The 20,000-nt window shown below is 38.8% G+C and overlaps 2 protein-coding genes across 3 annotated transcripts in view; both read left to right on the forward strand.

Moving 5' to 3' along the window:
* LOC148717059 (uncharacterized) overlaps window positions 1-1,854 on the forward strand; it is a 2,185-nt gene extending 331 nt beyond the window's left edge. The window contains exons 1-2 of the mRNA XM_088745057.1: window positions 1-1,076; window positions 1,287-1,854. The exon at window positions 1-1,076 is cut by the window's left edge and continues 331 nt beyond it. Of these exons, the coding sequence (XP_088601183.1) occupies window positions 248-1,076; window positions 1,287-1,486 (1,029 nt within the window). The 5' untranslated portion in view covers window positions 1-247 and the 3' untranslated portion in view covers window positions 1,487-1,854. The remainder of the gene's footprint in view (window positions 1,077-1,286) is intronic.
* Window positions 1,855-10,315: 8,461 nt separating this feature from the next.
* Window positions 10,316-20,000, forward strand: part of LOC111319124 (uncharacterized) — a 14,953-nt gene continuing 5,268 nt past the window's right edge. The window contains exons 1-5 of one of the 2 annotated variants that reach the window (XM_088745058.1): window positions 10,316-10,487; window positions 12,027-12,141; window positions 13,701-14,024; window positions 14,712-14,972; window positions 15,574-20,000. The exon at window positions 15,574-20,000 is cut by the window's right edge and continues 5,268 nt beyond it. In XM_088745058.1, the coding sequence (XP_088601184.1) occupies window positions 12,033-12,141; window positions 13,701-14,024; window positions 14,712-14,972; window positions 15,574-19,751 (4,872 nt within the window). In that variant the 5' untranslated portion in view covers window positions 10,316-10,487; window positions 12,027-12,032 and the 3' untranslated portion in view covers window positions 19,752-20,000. The remainder of the gene's footprint in view (window positions 10,488-12,026; window positions 12,142-13,700; window positions 14,025-14,711; window positions 14,973-15,573) is intronic. The other variant, XM_022921954.2, reaches the window with a different exon arrangement.

Raw genomic sequence — 20,000 nt, forward strand, 5'->3', positions numbered from 1 at the left:
ATTTAATCCATATTCACACCCTAGATGTCCGAATCAACGCGAGGAAAGTTCCAGTGAGCGAAGAAAACGAAATTCAATTGAAGGCAACAAAGAAGTAGTTCCCGCCAAAATTTTCCACGTCTCCACTGATATTGCTTTAAAAGATCATGACTACGTGGTAAAGGAAGACAAAGTTCATGGAATAAAAGAATTCAAGGAAGAGGAATGTGTGTCTGTTTCTTGTCAAACGGACATTGATCACCAACAAATGGACGATTTGATGAAAAATGTGTCGATGCTAAAAGCAGAAAACAAAAGAATTCGAAACGAACTCATTGTTAAGCCAGCATTAAAACGAAAACTTTCCATGGACGATATACTGAAAAATGACGAGTCCGTGAAATTCTACACGGGATTTCCAACATTGGCCTGTCTTATGGCTATATTTAATCTACTGAAACCTGCAGCCGAGAAACTGAAATACTGGGACAGCAATAAGGGGAAAAAAGTAAATTTCCAATACAGACCTGTAAAAAAGAGTGGCAAAAGGAGAGGTCTAACCATCTTGCGAGAATTTATTTGGACCTTGGTAAGACTTCGATTGGGTTTACTTGTTCAACACCTGTCAGACACTTTTTCCATCTCTAAATCTTCTGTTTGTAAGGAGTTCACCACTTGGATCTCCTCTCTTGCTATTACTTTGAGAGATGTTTTGTTGATTTGGCCTTCTAAAGAAATGGTTCGCCTAAACTTGCCCAGGTCATTTAGAAATTATCCATCCACTAGGGTTATAATTGATTGTACGGAGATATTCATTCAGAAACCTACCTCTCCTGCTGCACAGCGAGCCACGTGGAGTGAATATAAGAGCCATAACACTATGAAAACGTTAGTTGGAATAACTCCATCAGGATTTTTCAGTTTTGTGTCAAAATTGTGGAGTGGAAGTACAAGTGACTGCAAACTCACCCAAAAGAGTGGAATTTTGGAATTAATTGAGGAAGGGGACCACATCATGGCTGACAGAGGATTTGCAATCAGAGACTTGCTTACAAAACGAAAGGCCTTCCTAAACATGCCTCCCTTCTCTAAAAAAGGTAACTCAATCCATAAGTTATTGCTATTAACAGGACATTCCCCTACTTACCCACCATGCACACAACAGTCATTAGTACTTCCTTTCCTCTCACGGATGTTTGTAACTTAAGAGAGTCACATTATAAAGACAATCTCAACTTGAAATAAAGACTTAACAAAAGACTGAAAGGTCAATATCAAACATTAATTTTTTATTTCTTGCAAAATAGGTCAGCAACTGTCGAAAAAGTCACTGAAGAAAACAAGATCAATTGCCAGTGCAAGAATTCATGTTGAGAGAGCCATTGAGAGACTGAAAGACTTCCATATTCTACAAGGAAATCTGCCTATACCACTTGTACCTCTTGCTGATAAAATATTAATAGTTTGTGCTGCTTTGTGTAACCTACTACCTCCACTTACAAAGTAGAACTCTCCCGTATGCTTCCAATTTATCATAGAAACAACTACAACTAACTTCACGAAGCAAAGAAATCTTTCAGATTTATCTTACCCTTAACTTAACCCACTTAAAACTGTTGGTTCAGTTCACAAAGAAAGGATGTTTTTTGGAATTCATCCACAGACGATAACACTAGTTTACCAAAACGGAAAAGACTTGTGATACCACAATCACTTCCGTCATGTTTACAATATATCTTGAAGTACTGTCATATATTTCTTGAGTTCAAAACAGTACAACATGCAAAAAAACAAGTGTATTCTCTAACCTGCAAACAGGTCATTAAGACTATTTTGCATCTTGTAAGTGTATAAATTGACTTTATGATAGACAGAGCTTGAATTGTTACTCAAGTGTGAGTAACCTCTTCAAGAATCTTTCCATTGAGGAGTTCAGGCACCATGTGTTCCAAAAAGAACTTTGATAGCTTCTCCACCATTTTATCTCACAGTTCTTTGTCAAATTTAACAGGTACCACTAAGATTCCCTTAAGAGTGTAAATGATAAGATTACACTGTTCTAATCTAGCTAAAGCTAGCTGTCCTTGCATTTGATAATCCAAGATGTTTCTTTTTTTACATAATATTTGCCAGCTGCTGCAACATAGGGTTGAAGATTTCTCTTGCTACAAATGCTCTTGACCTCTAAAAGTGTCTTGGCACAACACTTATAAACTTGAATTCTCTTGGAGAAGCTCCCAGATATGGATACTGTTTGTCTACGATAAGACCACTTTGAAAAACCTTCAAACCCCTATGTTTTGTTCTATGTTTCTTGATATACTCTTTGATGGCCACAACTTCCTTCTCGTGACCCCAAGAAAACTGATGTGGGGTGCTGTCCTCACTAAGAGGACAATAATTCATTAACAACTTCACAGTAGTTTTGGAATTGGTTGTCTCTTTCATGTGGCATACCTTGTAAAAATTGGAGGCAGTTATTCTCCCTACCCTCTGTAAAAACCAAAATTTTGAATTACTTGTACTTTGACTCAATGTTTCCTGAAATATTGTGTCAGTTGCAAACTCAGAATGATGCAGAAACTCTAAAAAGCTACTACAATGCTCATACATAGGATTTTCCAAACTTTCACAATTATTTTGAGCAACAAATATGTCAGCTAACTCTTTAAGGGAATACACCTCTGCATATTCTACTATTTCCTCATGATCATTGTCAGCAGATGTGATCTGGTCCAAGAGTTCTTCCTCACTCACAGCCTGGACTGGGGTTTTGTTAGAAACTGCAAAGCTACACATGAAGGGGCAGCTTCTAATAATGTATTATAAAACTTCTCTTGGAATGACTGGGAGAGATTATCAGAGCACAAAGGGTTAAAGTCATGAGGTTTTGGACAATCCTTAGATATTTTTCCATACTCTGATTTTTGAAATTTAACATTTTCCATTGGAACAGCATTTTCTGTGATTCTTTTCCATTTCACCCAAAGGCAAGAAACTGACGTGCAAGTCTCCAAGTCATTTCTTCTAATAGTTGCTTCCAAATCAAAAACAGAGCAGCAGCTGTATGTCTGCGTGCACCATCAGCACTATTATAAGAAACAAAATAATAGGACACTAGTCTCTTATACCTTAAAGAGTCTGAGTTCATTCGCACAGAAATCAAATAAAACGTTAAAAAGTTAAAAGACCATCAGTTCATTCGCTTGTAAGGGAAAGGAAAAAATATCGCACACACATGACTCACCCGCCTTTGCAAGCACAGTAGGCAGAGTAAATGCTTCCAGTATATTGAAGAACGATAAAACCCCAGTAGAAGTCTTTTCCATCTTCGGTTTTGGACCTTTCAGAAGGTTTTGCTTTGAACTGGAAATAACAATATCCATCCTTTTTACCTGTCACGTCATCACTTAAATAGTGGTAGTACAGATCCTCCACATGCCCGTCTACAAACAAGCGAAAACCCTCGAGACTTTTGTACGAACGTAAACAGTCTTCATCGTGGCCATCTTTTCCAACAAGATAATGGTAAATATCAGGAGACCTGAAATATGGAACACCAGTAAAGTCATGAGTCCAATCCTTGAGCGAAAGTGGATGGGGAAGTAATTTTCCTCCTGGCAGTGTTATCTTGGAATTAATTAACTCATCATGTTTCGTTGATTCCTCTTCAATTTTTGGGACTTTTATTTCCGCTGCATTCTTACATAGCTCCAGTAGTTCTGCTCTTCTCCTACTCTTACCATTAATAGAAATTTGAGTATCTCTTTCTCTTAAAAACTTTTGAAGCTCAGATACTTTCATATCGGCAAAGTTGGCATGGTTCGCTGCCATGCTGAGAAACTTCCATTCCCCTCAAGCAGAGAGGCAGTTTGTCTGCGCATGTGCGAACGGAATTAGTTTGTCGCCTTCGGCGCCATTTGTAGAGTTTTCGACGCGTTTTTTGCGAGGTTTCACTGGACGATCGACACCTTTTTGTAATATTTTGTGAATATGGATGAAGGAGTATGACAAGTTCGCCAACATTTCTAACTCTGTGGATACTCATGGTGTTTGCTGGCTCTTCGGTTGAGGATATTTTAATGATCAAAGTGCGAACAAAACGCGAAAAAAGCCCGAAAACTTGAAGTTTGAGATTTGAGTTACTGAAGATCAATACGTACACATGAGACAACAAACCTTGAAGGTTAGTCTTAAGATGTTGATGTTTTATTTTTGTGAATCACAAAGTTGACTGTGGAAACGATCGTGAGATATTTGATCCGAGGAAAGATAGAAATTTAGAGTTTGATATTATTTTACTTCAACTTCGAAGTAAAATTGCGTTGAGTTTGAGGTGGCCCCAAGCATCAAATCACTTTAAATAACATCGTCTTTTCCTTCTCTTTACAGTCATATAGGACACAAGGCTTTAAAAAATGTTCCAGCTTCAGGATTAAGTTCCTCTAACTACAACCAACCCTCGGCGAATTATTTTTCGGGAGGTTTTGGTGGATTTTTCAAGTCATGACCCAAAACCGTCTTTAGTAGTAGTAGTAGAAACTTTATTAAAGTGTCAAAAACCGTCTAGCCAGGGAACAAAATCCCTTACTAATTTGGGGACACCAATTAGGGGAGAATATACAAACTAAATACAGTAGTAGATAAAATATCTATAGTTAACTTATTAAGAGATTTATAGTAAAAATACACAGAAGTCAAAATGAACAAAGGCTACAGCCTGCGCAGCCATCATCTAAAAGTTCACTTATATTGAGTTGGCGTATCTTGCTTTTAAACGACGTTAGGGTTGTGACGTCCCTGATACTCTTGGGTAGTTTTGTCCATAGCTTAGGCCCTAAATATCTAATAGAGTGCTTGCCATAGGTGACTGTCTCATACCTAGGTATAGAGAAATCTGCTTGCCGCAGATTGTAATTACTATTTGGTTCTTTAAAGATGTTACTTATATATGCAGGGCACAGTTTATGCTTTGCTTTATACATAAGGATGCACAGATCCTGTAATCGACTATTTAGTAGTGTTGGCAGATCTGCCTTCTCTAATAGTTGTTCATAACTAGAATTATTATCCTTGAAAACCGCTCTAAGTCCTCTTTCTTGTAGTCTTTCAAGCTTTCGAGTGTCACTCGCTTTACAAAAATGCCACACTAGGTGACAGTATGTGAGGAATGGTAATATCGCGCTTTTGAATAATATTAACTTAGATTTCATAGGAATTAAATTACGTAGTCTCATTAGAACACCAATTCTCTGGCTGGCTTTTTTACAAATAGAGATTACGTGCTCAGAGAAATTTAGCTTAGAATCTAACACTACTCCTAGAAGTATGATATTATCTTTAGTTTCAATCACAACATCATTCATGCAAATATTGCTGTCATTTTGAGTGGAGCCCAAGTTCAAAACTTGGTACTTTTTGAGGTTTCCCGCCAATAGGTTAGAATTGTACCACGTTGTTGCTAAGTTGGCACTATCCTTTAACTGGGAAGTCACAGCTGCCTGGTCTGCTCCTGCGTGGTAAATTTGTACCATGTTGTTGCTAAGTTGACACTATCCTTTAACTGGGAAGTCACAGCTGCCTGGTCTGCTCCTGCGTGGTAAATTTGATGGTCGTCGGCATACATAGACATACATAGTTCGCTTTTTGCTCTCTAAGTCTGTTGAATATGGTGGGTAGGCATGTGTCTTAACAACGGTTATGGCCTTACCTCAATCAACTACGGTTTTGGCGGTAATTTTTATTATTGCCTTTTCGAGCTTCATGTGCTAACTACAGGAAAAACTTCGGTAAAACTTATTTATCAATTGGCCCCCAAATCCCTTTCTATTGTCAGTTCATTGTTTATTTATCTGGCTTTCGGTCTAACTAGTCCATTAACCCCCAAAAAATGCGTGGGCTTTGTCTCATGAGTAAAACTGGTGCCCTTTTCTTCATGTTCATGTGTTATTCGAAACGAATGGCGTCAGCTGTATTCTGTCCTGTTCATTTCAGTAGAATGCTTTGCCTTGCGAAATGAATGTTGAGTCGAAGTGCACTATGAATTTCAAACCAGTTGAGTTATATTTCACTTTGCTGTATGTGTCGTGATCATGAAATTCTTATTTATTAAGATTGATGATATGAATTAACTTTTATGTTCTCTTCTGTTTAAGGTAATGTGAAGTGACCCAATAATTGGTAATATAGACAGAATGGTTGGCAGTGACATTTACTGTGGCAAGCTGTTATTCAAGAATTTGTCATTATTCCCAGAAGCTTACTACTGGTTTAAATTATTAGTCTTTTGTTCTCTGTACACAACTTGCCTAGACTAATATGCTATATGGGAGTTATGTCTACTTTATTTGTAAAATTGGTAAAATTACCAATAAAATTTTCAATAAAGTTTTCAGAAGTTTTGTCCAGATTTCATTGAAAATGAATGTGAGAAGTGATCAGTCATATTCCTTAAGAGTGTTTAAGCTTCCAGGATGAGAGCTAATAAATTTATTGAGTGATTCATACATGATTTGTCTCCTGTAAAATTGTCACAGCTAAACCTCCTGGCCAATGTGTATAAATTTCTTTAATATAGCAGCCAGGTTGGTGTTCATTACCACTTAAAGTGCAGTATCAAAGTCTCCTTTTGACTTCAGTCTAATTTCTCGAAAATCTAAAAGGTATAAATGATCCATTTTCATAAAAAAGCAAAACTCTCCTCGTTATTTTAATCTGACATTATTCAGTCTTGTTTCCAGGGGATACAAGCCTTGGGAAAAAGTTTGGGTTTTGTCCTCACTGATACTATCAGCTGTGCAGGTTCTTATGAAATTGTCAGATAACTCTCATAACTTAATAGGTTGCAAAAGGTGTATGTGATGTTTTTTGGCTGTAAGAAGGATGGATGAAGTCAAATATATTTTTTATTAGGAAATTAATTGATTCAGTTGTGATTTGTTAAAAAACTTTTCAACCAAAACCTAAACTTCTGTGAACTTTTTCTTTTTGCAAATACATTGCACTAGCAGTTTAAGCTCTAAAACACTCAAAGGAATTGAACTCGATTGTACACGCTTTTGCATTTGGAAAATCAAGCAATGTGACTTCCTTTCACACCACACAACCATATTAAGACTAGGGTGCTTCCATCTAAGTTACAGAGGGAAAAATGACAAGAAAAGTTGTCTCAAGAACTTGCTCTACTATTGTTTTCCAATGCATTTTCCTGCTTGACTTTTTTCACGGGAAACCCACACAGGCATATAGCAGCAGTTATCCACTTCAAACAGAAATTTACTGAACAAGTGCAGACAAAATGCCTCTCTGGTTGATCTATGTAAAAGCCCAGAAACTGCCCAAAAACATCACATACACCATCCGCAACCTTGCGTTTCAACCTATTAAATTACAAGAGTTATCTGACAATTTGATGAGAACCTGTACAGCTGATAGTATCAGTGAGGAAGTTCTCATCCTGGAAGCTTAAACACCCTTAAGGAATATGACTGATCACTTCTCACATTCATTTTCAATGAAATCTGGACAAAACTTCTGAAAACTTTATTGGAAATTTTATTGGTAATTTTACCAATTTTACAAATAAAGTAGACATAACTCCCATATAGCATATTAGTCTAGGCAAGTTGTGTACAGAGAACAAAAGACTAATAATTTAAACCAGTAGTAAGCTTCTGGGAATAATGACAAATTCTTGAATAACAGCTTGCCACAGTAAATGTCACTGCCAACCATTCTGTCTATACTACCAATTATTGGGTCACTTCACATTACCTTAAACAGAAGAGAACATAAAAGTTAATTCATATCATCAATCTTAATAAATAAGAATTTCATGATCACGACACATACAGCAAAGTGAAATATAACTCAACTGGTTTGAAATTCATAGTGCACTTCGACTCAACATTCATTTTGCAAGGCAAAGCATTCTACTGAAAGGAACAGGACAGAATACAGCTGACGCTATTCGATTCGAATAACACATGAACATGAAGAAAAGGGCACCAGTTTTACTCATGAGACAAAGCCCACGCATTTTTTTGAGGTTAATGGACTAGTTAGACCGAAAGCCAGATAAATAAACAATGAACTGACAATAGAAAGGGATTTGGGGGCCAATTGATAAATAAGTTTTACCGAAGTTTTTCCTGTAGTTAGCACATGAAGCTCGAAAAGGCAATAATAAAAATTACCGCCAAAACACAGTAAAAAAATAAGCCAAAACCGTAGTTGATTGAGGTAAGACCATAACCGTTGTTAAGACACATGCCTACCCACCATATTCAACAGACTTAGAGAGCAAAAAGGCCAAAGACGGTTTTGGGTCATGACTTGAAAAATCCACCAAAACCTCCCGAAAAATAATTCGCCGAGGGTTGGTTGTAGTTAGAGGAACTTAATCCTGAAGCTGGAACATTTTTTAAAGCCTTGTGTCCTATATGACTGTAAAGAGAAGGAAAAGACGATGTTATTTAAAGTGATTTGATGCTTGGGGCCACCTCAAACTTAACGCAATTTTACTTCGAAGTTGAAGTAAAATAATATCAAACCCTAAATTTCTATCTTTCCTCGGATCAAATATCTCACGATCGTTTCCACAGTCAACTTTGTGATTCACAAAAATAAAACATCAACATCTTAAGACTAACCTTCAAGGTTTGTTGTCTCATGTGTACATATTGATCTTCAGTAACTCAAATCTCAAACTTCAAGTTTTCGGGCTTTTTTCGCGTTTTGTTCGCACTTTGATCTATTTATTTATTTATATTTATTTATTTATAATAACTTCATTTGCCTAAATAATAAGATAATAATAATAATAATAATAATACAGACAGATAACAATAGAAATAACATCGAGATGCAAAAAGGCAAAAAGGGTCAAGCCAGAGAGGAACTAAATTCTCATTGACGGCAGCCCCCAGAATAAAAGCAATATGCAATAAAAATAAAACTAAAGTGTAAAGGTAAAAATTATTGAAAAAACAAGTTAATTGATAAATGGATATTGGTGCAATATTATTGATATTGTTTAAAAATGTGTTCTTTCAGTTTTTTTTTAAACTTACTAGCAGAGCTAGAGCTAACTATGTCACTTGGCAAGTCATTCCAGATTTTTATATATTTATACCAAAAAGAGTTCTTGAGGATATTTGTTCGAGCATAAGGCGTCCAGATTTTGACATTGTTGGTAGATCTCGTCCGACTATTGGAGAAAGTTAAGTAATTACATAAGTCTACTCTTGAAAAACCATTAATGAATTTGAATAATTGCACTAAACTAAGAAATTCACGACGCGAGTTGAGTGTTGGCCAGCCAAGATACTTCAAACGTTCATTATAGTCGATAGAACTACCAAGGATCCACCTGGAAGTATTCCTTTGCACTCTTTCAAGCTTATCAGAAAGATATTGTTGATGTGGATTCCACACAGGACAGGCATACTCAACAATTGGCCGAACCATAGACTTGTATCCAATTGATATTGCTTCAGAGCTTTTCCCAAATGTGCGCTTTAGTAGGCCAAGTATCTTATTTGCTTTAGCAGCAACAGAGAGAACATGCGGTTTCCAAGATAAGTCAGATGATATAATGACTCCAAGATGTTTGTGTGTTTTAACCTGTTCCAGTGGGATTGAATTGATGTTGTACGAGCAAGGTGTTACAGATCTAGATCTCGTGATTTTCATACATTTGGATTTAGTTGCTTTAAGTTTCAAAAGCCACTTTTTACACCAGTCTACGATCTGAGACAAGCTTTCACACACAGGTTGATGAACAGATGATGGATGATCTGAGTTAAACAATAGAGTATCATCGGCAAACATTTCACTTGAACACGATAAGTTCTCAGGTATATCGTTGACATACAACAAGAACAACATTGGCCCAACAATACTTCCCTGAGGGACACCAGAGTAAACCATGGACCAGTCTGATCATTAAAATATCCTCAACCGAAGAGCCAGCAAACACCATGAGTATCCACAGAGTTAGAAATGTTGGCGAACTTGTCATACTCCTTCATCCATATTCACAAAATATTACAAAAAGGTGTCGATCGTCCATGGACCAATCTGATCATTAAAATATCCTCAACCGAAGAGCCAGCAAACACCATGAGTATCCACAGAGTTAGAAATGTTGGCGAACTTGTCATACTCCTTCATCCATATTCACAAAATATTACAAAAAGGTGTCGATCGTCCAGTGAAACCTCGCAGAAACGCGTCGAAAACTCTACAAATGGCGCCGAACGCGACAAACTAATTCCGTTCGCGCATGCGCAGACAAAATGCCTACCTGCTTTCCCCTCAGCCTCGTCTTGGTGCTAAAAACTAATTACCAGACTTTCTCGCACTAACAATTCGAAACTAGCCTATTGATATTCGACGATACGACCCAAGTGATGGGGGGAAGTAATGTATAGCATGTAATGTGCAGGACTTTTCATTGGAACGTTCGTAAGTAAATATGGAGAAACTGTGAAGTAAATGGGGGAGTAGTAAGTATAGGTTCTTATAATTAGGTTCATTCACGGGTACAAGCCCCCTTGATTGAGCCTTGTAACATAGGCTTCATTTGACGTCGCTCGTTGATGTTAAGGCGATGAGATGAGTCTCAAGCTCTTAAAAGGGTCTAAGACTATTTCATACAATGCAAAACAATAAGCAAGGATCGGTCGAAGTGATGATTCCATAACATGTAACATCGAGGCCGCCTTTCTCTTGAATCGGATGCGAGGTGGTCGAACTCGAACACTCGCTTAATTATTTTAAAATTGTTTTGAAATATGGCCAAAGAAAATTAGCTGGAATCATACTCTAGGTAATGCTTTTTACTCTGTCCACCTTTACTCTTGCTTATTTAATTCGGAACATTTTGAAACAGTTTCTGGGAGTCTTTTGAACAATTTCCTGAGCACTACAACAGAGACCGAGAGGCTTGTTTGGGTCGTGTTTTGGAGCTAGGCAGTTTATTAAATTTAATGAAAAAAATATTAATGAAACTTAGAAGGATTAAAACTGCCCATGGTGTGGGATCGAAGGGGATGGAAACTAAGGTCAGACTAAAACTTACTAAGGAATAAACTTGTTGCTTGCTTGATAGTCGTGAAGACTGTCAAGACTCGTAAGACGTACTCAGCTACCCAAGCAGTAAAACACGAAAATAAATTTGCAATGAAATCGTGCTAGGGCGGGACAAAGCCATAATGGTTCTATCCAAGTCCTATTACTCACATAAATGCTAAACAAATTGCTCAGTCCAGGAAAGATTAACAAGTAACATGCCTGTGCTTATTGTGGACCTATTTGTCATCAATTTTTGGATTCGTATTAATTGCATTGATATTTATGGAGATAAATGTAGTTTACTTGGGAAGAAACTTCACAGCCACACTCAGAAATTTTCGGCAGTTTGTATCCTCCATTTACCAAGGTCCTTGTTGTAATGTAGATTACTTTCCATGTGAATCCAATGTAAAGTTATCCTGGCCCAACATTCCTGACAGAATTGACTTACTTAAACCTACCCTGAAACACTATAATTATATCTATTCAGCTTGGTTTTTCAATGGGGATGTGCTATCAAATTCATTCGATCTTTTAATTTATTATCAGTGCAATTGTACCTTACAAATATTGGTCAAAATTAGGTTAATCTATAATCAAGTGCATTTATAACTCAGTTTATGTTACAGGTATCAATGGCCAATTTTTAGAAGTAGTCTGAACATTTTTGTAAAAGAAAGTGAAATCTCAGACAATGTGCTTATAGGCATGTTCTTTTAAGCAAGGTCCTGTAAATGCATTGACTTGAGTTACTTTGATTCCCAGTCTATACTAAATCACCAACGTGAACTGTGAGGAACTTTGATGGTCCATCGTTTTTGGGATGGAAAACTGGGAGGTGTTATTAATTGATTACATTATTATATTTTCCCTTCATTTCATGTACATTGCAGGCATAAATTCACATGTGTAAAGCATAATTATGTTAATAAGTAAACTTACTTTACTAATAACTTTGATCACTCTTATAGGCTGCCATGGCAACAGGCACAAGCAAAACCCCTATTTTGTTCATGCCAACAACACTTCCAGGACCTCCTGCCACACCCACAGTTCTTACAAGTCCCTCACCAGCAGCAGGCCCTGGTGGGTAGAATAATTTTCCTATTTATTTTAACAATAGAATTTACTGGCACCTAATCTCTGGTCCCTGTAGAGGCAGGTAGCTTTGTTTCCACAAGAATCTCAACATTTCCTGTCAGGTGAAGTAGAGGAAAATGCTATTGACTTGGAGAGGAAGGGAGGGGGGGGGGGGGGAATAGCTGGGTCAGTTGTTAAACCTTTTACCCTTAAGAGTTTAAGGTTGATTAACATTTAATTTCTCACACCTGAATCACTCATTAAGGTTATGAGAATTAGGGAAATGATGATCAACCAGAGAAGTTCTTGACTGTTAAAAAAATTCTCCTTGTCAGCACCATAGGAAATGTATAGAGAACAGTATGGAGAATATGCATACTGATGTTAGGGTGCAAAGGGTTAATGGATTTGTGCCAATGGCCTCTCAGACCCCCTAGCCCATAATAGTCTATTCTGTGGCCAGTTATAGACCCCATCTCAGTCAATTTTGGGCAAATGTAAGTTTTGTGATCCCAAGCAAAAGAATCTTCTCATTTTTTAATCCCTCCTTACCAGAATTTCCTCACCCCCAAAATTCCAAAAATATGCGATCCCATTGTAGTAACTCTATTGAAAATGCAAAAGTATTATAATATGACTCCATCCAAAAGCACAGGGGCCTCATAATTAGTGCGCTCAACTCTGGATAGAGTGGTCTGGGTTTGATTCCTGTGCCTCTCTTCACTCAGGTGTTTAAATGGGTAGTGGCGAATTTAATGCCAGGGATAACTCTTTGGTGGAATAGCATCCCATCCAGGGGGAATAGAAATACTCCTACTCACCTCATGCCACAGAAACCAGAGTTGAGCGCCAACCTCATGGGCTGCTTGGCTCATAAACTGACTTTACCTTACCATCCAAAAGCACATCCCCTTTTGCCTATTACTAGAAAGTATCCCCTCTCCTGGGCACTGACTTCAGCCATGTGCTGATCACATCTTTTTCCTGGTCCTTGATCTCTTTCTTTTAAATGAATCCAGAAGGAAAATAAATTGATGAAATGACACTTGGCGTGATCCATGTAAAATAACCACGCAGAAGTGATCGGTATGAATAGTTCATTCTTCTTTGTAATCATAAACCCCAGCAGGAAAACAGGTTGGTGCCAGGTGCCAATTATAGAGAAAAAGGAGTCCAGGCCAATTCCTGCTTATCTGACCTCATATTCTTGCCTGCACTTCACATATGGCAAACTTGAGGCAAGAATGTTATTATTCCATCATCATTTAATTTTCTGGTACTTTGCCCTATTCAAGAGTGTGATACTGTGGCACGTTTTGTGCGTACCATTGCCCTGTTAAAAAGTTAAAATGGCCTGATAGTTGAATTATAAATATACATGTATATTTGCTCGCTTGACAGGCTAAGGAGTATTCATAGTCTGTGAAATTGGCAAATCCCTTCCAAACAATGGTGAGATTTTCCCCAATGCTTACTATTTTAAACCTAAAATCTTAAAGTTTAATGTGAACCTGCATTTCAAATGAGATTTATTTGAATATATTTTCTTTTATAATTTCATTCAGTCAACAGCTTTGATTTGGATGACAAACAAAAAAGATGGGTTGTGATTGGAATTGCATTAAACAAGCTTCTATTACCAATTCTCCGTGGCTTTGCTGGAAAGGAACTTGCTAAACACTACACTTCATTGAAGAGCTCCAGTGGAATCGATAAGCAGGTTCATCCCACTCACTTGAAAAAAGATAGATCATTTGATTTAAACTATGGCAGCATTAACAACAACTGGGGAACATTCAAAAGAAAGGTGCATCGATATGATTACAAAGTGACATCTGCTGAGGATCTGGCCAAACTTTACCTTGAACCACACATGGCCAAGTTTACAGGTGGATAATTGAGTTTTCTTCGGATGTCTCTCGTATTTTGGACACAGAACGAAGCTTTACGCTATACAATCTCAAATCCCTAGTTGATCTTGTCGATAATTACCACTTGCAGTGGAATACAATGACGAGGGAAAAAGTTTATGATATATACTTTTTGCCAGATCAGTCTGCGATTTCTTATTGGCACGTCGATCTCTTACACAGGTGATTTGGTAATATCAATTAACTAAGTTGAAATTGTAAATTGACCACCGTAGAGAGTTAAAAAGCTGACGTTTCGAGCGTTAGCCCTTCGTCAGCGAAGGGCTAACGTTCGAAACGTCAGCTTTTTAACCCTCTACGGTGGCCAATTTACAATTTCAACTTAGTTAATTGATTTTAACAAATTACCTTGTTACCCCCACCGACACAAAACCACAGTTTCTTTAGAAACTTACACCCTTTATTCTTACACAGATGGCTTGGCGTTGAAGCGCATGCCCAAAAGATTCTTGGGCCGACAAGACTCTGACTTCTTGTTCAGCCGAGTCAAGAGTCATACCTTTCAATCTGGAAACTATTCTGAAAGACTAGGATATTACCTACACAATCTTTCTCCCCAAGAAGACGTCTACTAATAATTTACCTTGTATCAGTAACTTACTCCTTGTTCTAACCTCAATTATAAATCCTATTGCATATTTTCAGGTTTTGATAGTACATGCGACTTGTCAGCAGTTTTAGGAATGCTGGCCAATTCATCCGTGTTTCACACTCGCATTCAAACAAATTCGAAGGATGTGCGATCCAAAGTAAGAAATGAGTGGGGACACTGTAACTTTGATCACTGGAATGAACTGGACTTCAACAACGGTTTCCAACTCATGGAGACATTGATTCGTTCTTTGGGCCTTCCAAAAGCCGATGAAGACCAAGTATGTGATGAGCTTCAGGAGTGGGAAACCAAGGGTTAGTCATCTTAATAATGAGACGATGATGTGCATGTGGCGCATAAGGCCCTAACCAAATATATTCGGTGCCTCTCCAAGGGTGGGCCCTGGGAGACTGAGGCACTGAAAAATACTTTCAAAAAATACTTAAATACTTTTGGATACCTCTTCTAGGGTGAACACCAGTCTTTCTTGCAGCTCTGTGTGAACTGATCTTCTCAACGTTAGTTTCATCATTTCTCGCCTACATTTGCTGTATGGGGGAATAGTCCATTTCACAGTTGTATGGTTGGTTGTCAAGCCTTTGAACGGGAGTGAGGCTAGGGGTGACCTTGTTATGATACAAATTTTGCTCCTTTTTAAATGTAAATCACTTTGTTATCTTGCTAACTAGATACAGGTCTCTATCACGACAAGGTCACCTTCAGCCTCACTGCAAATCAAAGGCTTGGCAACTAAGTACACAACCTTAAAATGGCCTATTTAACCAGTGTCTTGGTAGAAAATGTTCAGTCCACTGTTTTCCACCTTCCCTTTTTAATTTTTTTCTCAAAATCAAAAGGCTCTTTGGCTACCCAAGGTAAAATATTCACATCATGGCTGACGTTGTTTCTTGGCAGGTTTGAAATTGTGCATGGGTTCTCCAGTGGACAAGGATCTGATGAAACTTGTCAGCATTGAAGTAACCAACTTAACACAAAACTTAGAGACCATAAAGAAATTCAATGTTGATGAAGCCAAGAGGATAGGAGAAGCTCTTCAAGACGCCACAAATGAAATAACTAAGTTTGATAAACGTATAGCGGACATAGAAAGTCGATTGGAAGAAGAGCACCAGGCGCAAACAGACAAGAACAAAGAATTCTCATCAGCAATTGAAGGTATTACTAACAACATAACTATAATAGAGGAACGTCAAGATACAAATGAACAAAACATTTCCTTGTTAGAAGAAAGGCATAATGAGCTAGAATCATCTGTAACCTCTTTAAAAGATGGACAAGGTGCACTTACCTCAAAGGTAGAAGCTTTAGAGTTCGGACAAACTCAGTTAGATTCTCGGCTGAAAAAGTTAGAAGAGGGTATTGCCATTGCAACAGTCGATGCTGAAATTTTGCATCTGCCCAGTCGCAATCATTGCTTTTGTGGTCGCGAACGTGAGCTCCAAAAAATTGCATCGCAATTGAAAAATGTTGTGAGGGGTTGTTCGGAATCAGCTATTTGCGGTCTCGGGGGTGTAGGAAAAACATCTCTTGCTGTCGAGTTTCTCTGGCGACAGAAAGATAAGGAGAAATATCCCGGTGGTATTTTCTGGATTTCGGGCGAAAACAAGGACCTTTTCCAGTTGTCTGTCAGCGAGATGGCACGTCAAATTGGAACTTTTGATGACAAGGACTTTTCGAATTCGCTGTCAAGAACCTTGGACTGGTTGAGAAAGCGTGAACAGCTGTGGTGTCTAGTGGTTGACAATCTGGATGAGTTAGAAGTGTCCATGGATATGAAGAAGTTGCTCACTGGTCATTGGAAACAAGCCGCCCGTGGTCATATCATCATAACCACAAGAAGAGAAACAACAGAAATCGGAGAAGAAACAGGAATCGAAGAAAGCTCTTGTATTGAGTTGAAATGCTTCACAGAGGAAGAGGGAGTTCAATTTTTAAAATCAAGAGGTGGAACAGCCGGACAAGACAGTGATCTCTTTGAGCTGGTCGGAGAGCTCGGCGGACTGCCTTTAGCTCTTGATCAAGCTGCTGCTTACATTCGATGTCTTCGCCAGCCTATCAAAGAATATCTGAAGAAGTATAGGAAAGAGAAGATGCTTCTCTTGAAGAAGAAGAAGGCTCGTAATTGGGTGGAAAATACATCACCTGAGCGACTGGCTGTCCACACAACATGGTCGTTAAATTTTAAGCACGTCAATCAAATGTCAGAAGATATGGATCTTGGAGAAACTCCCTCAATCGTAATGAAAATTTGTGCCTACCTAGGTCCCGATGACATTCCTTATCAGGTGATAAACGAAGGACTCCACGTTGTGGGAACGTCTAAGGCAGTAGGCGATTTGTGGGATGCAGCCGAGATAATGTCCTTTTTTACTAAGTTTTCCCTTTTTCAAAGGTATGGGACAGATTCTTTTAGTGTACATCGTCTGGTGCAAGACGTTATCCGAACTGAGATTGAAAAGGACAAAATTGAACTGCGTATACTATGCTGTGCAGTGCACACACTTAACCATGCACTAACAAAAACACTCTCCCCAGCGGAAGTCTGCAGGAGTTTCGTTGAAGATTCGGTCTTCAGTGTTGAGAATCCTCCTTCGTTAAAACTGTGGAGCAAGTTGGCATCACACTCAACCTATTTGCAAGAACATTTGCGTAGCCACCTGGAGAAACATGAAAATGATGTCGAACATTTCTACACCGATGCAACTGTTCGTATCTTTAATGAAGCAGCGATATTTTTTAGTGTTTCGCAGGAGAAAGTGAAAGCTCAGGCCATGCAAAAAAAGAAACTAGATTTGCTAGTACACCTTGAAAATCCGACCCCTGAGGAAGATTATAACTTGCCGCATTATTTTGTTGATGTACCTTTGAAAGACAAGGACTACAAGGTGATAACGTGTTGTATGAGAAATCCTTCTCCTGAAAACGAGGCCGTGGCTGAAGAGGATTTTTCTTATAATGAGAAGAAGGAGGAAGCCGACCAACTCAGGGAAAAAGGAAACGATGCTTTTAAAAATGGCAATTTGAAAGAAGCACTGAATCTTTACACAAGAGCCATTGATTTGTGGCCAAATGACCACAAGCTGCTTTGTAACAGGGCCCTCTGCCATTTGAAACTTGGAGAACCAAGAAATGCTCTGGAAGATTGTCAAAAGTGCCTTAATCTAAAACCTGATTACAACAAAGCACTTCAACGAAAGGCTTGGTCTCTGCGAGAACTTGCAGAAGGAGGAAATAGTGAGCTCGAAGGTCAGAAACGTGCAGCAATGGCAGTGGCCCTTCACTTCGATCCCAGTCTTCGCCAAGATAAAATGTTTTGTGACAGGTGTCCTGAGGCACCAGGGCTTCGTATTAGAGAGATAAATAACGAAACTGAGCTGGTGTTTGCTTTGACGACGACTAAAGGAGACGAAACCTTGCTGTTGCATGAAGGAGAGTACCATTTAACTTTCTTTGGAACTTTTAGGGACCTTCAGATCGTAGGTCTTGGACCCAAGACTTATTTGCATTGTACAAATATCTGCCAAGTTGCTCGCGCTAAATGTTATTTTGAACATATAGTGTTTCCCAGTGGGAACGTTCCTCTACTCTGCGAAGGAAAATACGGAGCCGTACACTTGAGTCAGTGTGAGATCTCAGGAGGAGGGAAAAGCTGTGAGGACTTTCCAGACTGTAACGGAGGACCAGGCTGTGTCGCGCCCTCTTCGGGAAAGCGTCCTTGCGATCGCACAAGAAAATTTGGCGATTCAGAATCAACGTCTGGCATAGTTGGCTTTCCGGGAGTAGATATTTCACACGGGGGCTCTGGACTTATTGAAAACTGTGTGATTCATAACTGTGGGGGCGGAGGTGCTCTTGTTGTTGGGCAAGGTTCTCGACTACTGGTGAAAAACTGCGAGGTGTACAAGAACCACCAAGCAGGATTAGAGGCAAGGGAAGGAGGAGAACTTGAAGCGATTGGAAACAAGATATTTGACAATGGTATTCACGGCATTCTGATTTGGAAACTCGCTGGGAAGTGTGACGTCAATGACAATAAGATATTTGAAAATGCAAAAGAAGGCATCATCGTCGGGGATACAAAAGAGAAGATAAGTTTACGAAACAACAGTATCCACCACAACAGACCCTTTGGTATTTCCCTTGATAATAATCCTCAAATTTTTATAAGCAACAATAGGATTTTCGAGAATGGATTCTGGGGCATCCTCGCTAAAGGGAGAACTTCAGCACGCATCGTGGGAAACGAACTCACTGGCAACAAATGTGGTGGAATTTTTATTGGTGTCAATTATTCTGGGAGGGTTGTTCTGGAAACAAATACTGTTAGAGATCACAGTGGCCCTTGGCTTGAGTATCAATTCAAAAGCGGTACCTTGGGTAACATTTCTAGCAGTTTACTTGACAACATAGAGAGCGATCCTCTGGGAGATATGCTTCCGGAGGGTGAAAAGCAAGTTTATTCAAAGCCTCCCATTCTTAGAGGAAATAAAGAATTCAAGAATGAAGAAGGCACGTATCATCCCAGAGAGGTGGCTGAACGACTCTGCAACGGTTGCACTTATTGTCGTCGCCGAAGAGATAAAGTAATGCGTTTTGTGAAGTGCCCAGGATGTCACATCGCATCTTACTGCAGCAAAGAATGCCAGCGGAACCACAGACGTAAACACAAGACAATATGTTTAGTCCTCAAAAGTCGCTTTGCTGTTGACGTTAGCCGTATTCCTTTAGTTGAGCAAGGAGAACACTCGTACTCGTTGCGAACGTTTGGCACTCATTTGAAGGGGATCGGAAAGGGGCCCAAACCAAAACTTAACAAAGAGTTTATCGTTAAGATTCAAACACAAACTCTTAACAGCCACCCACTGCAGTTGCTGAAAGTTTACGACCAAAGTGTCACGATCGATTGTTTCATCCAAAGTCCAGAAGTCTTCAACATGATAATGGATTGTGGCGTTCTTGGAGGTTTAAACAAGTTTACAAGTAAGAAGTGTTTTTTCTGGGCGATTTTTACTGAGCTAGGAGGAAAGCTGACAATTTATCTCGATCACCTGGCTCCTTATCAAGAGTGGTAAAAGTTCACTGGACAGTTTCCTACGATCCTCTTCAACCCGACCAAGTATTCCTGGAGTAGTTTTGTAGTTGAACATTTCCTTCTATCGAGAAGGAAACGTTGGTTAGTCTTTGCTTCTTAATCCAAGTGTCCTCACGTGCCTTTTTGGAAAAAAAAATATTTGCTTAGGGAAACTTGCTTAAAACTTCGGATGAAATTAAAACCTGGAATTCTCGAAGAAATGCTTCTTTATTGATTTTTAACTCACGCC

This window comes from Stylophora pistillata, chromosome 14 (genome assembly GCF_964205215.1).
Source record: "Stylophora pistillata chromosome 14, jaStyPist1.2, whole genome shotgun sequence".
NCBI classification, from domain to species: Eukaryota; Metazoa; Cnidaria; class Anthozoa; order Scleractinia; family Pocilloporidae; genus Stylophora; species Stylophora pistillata.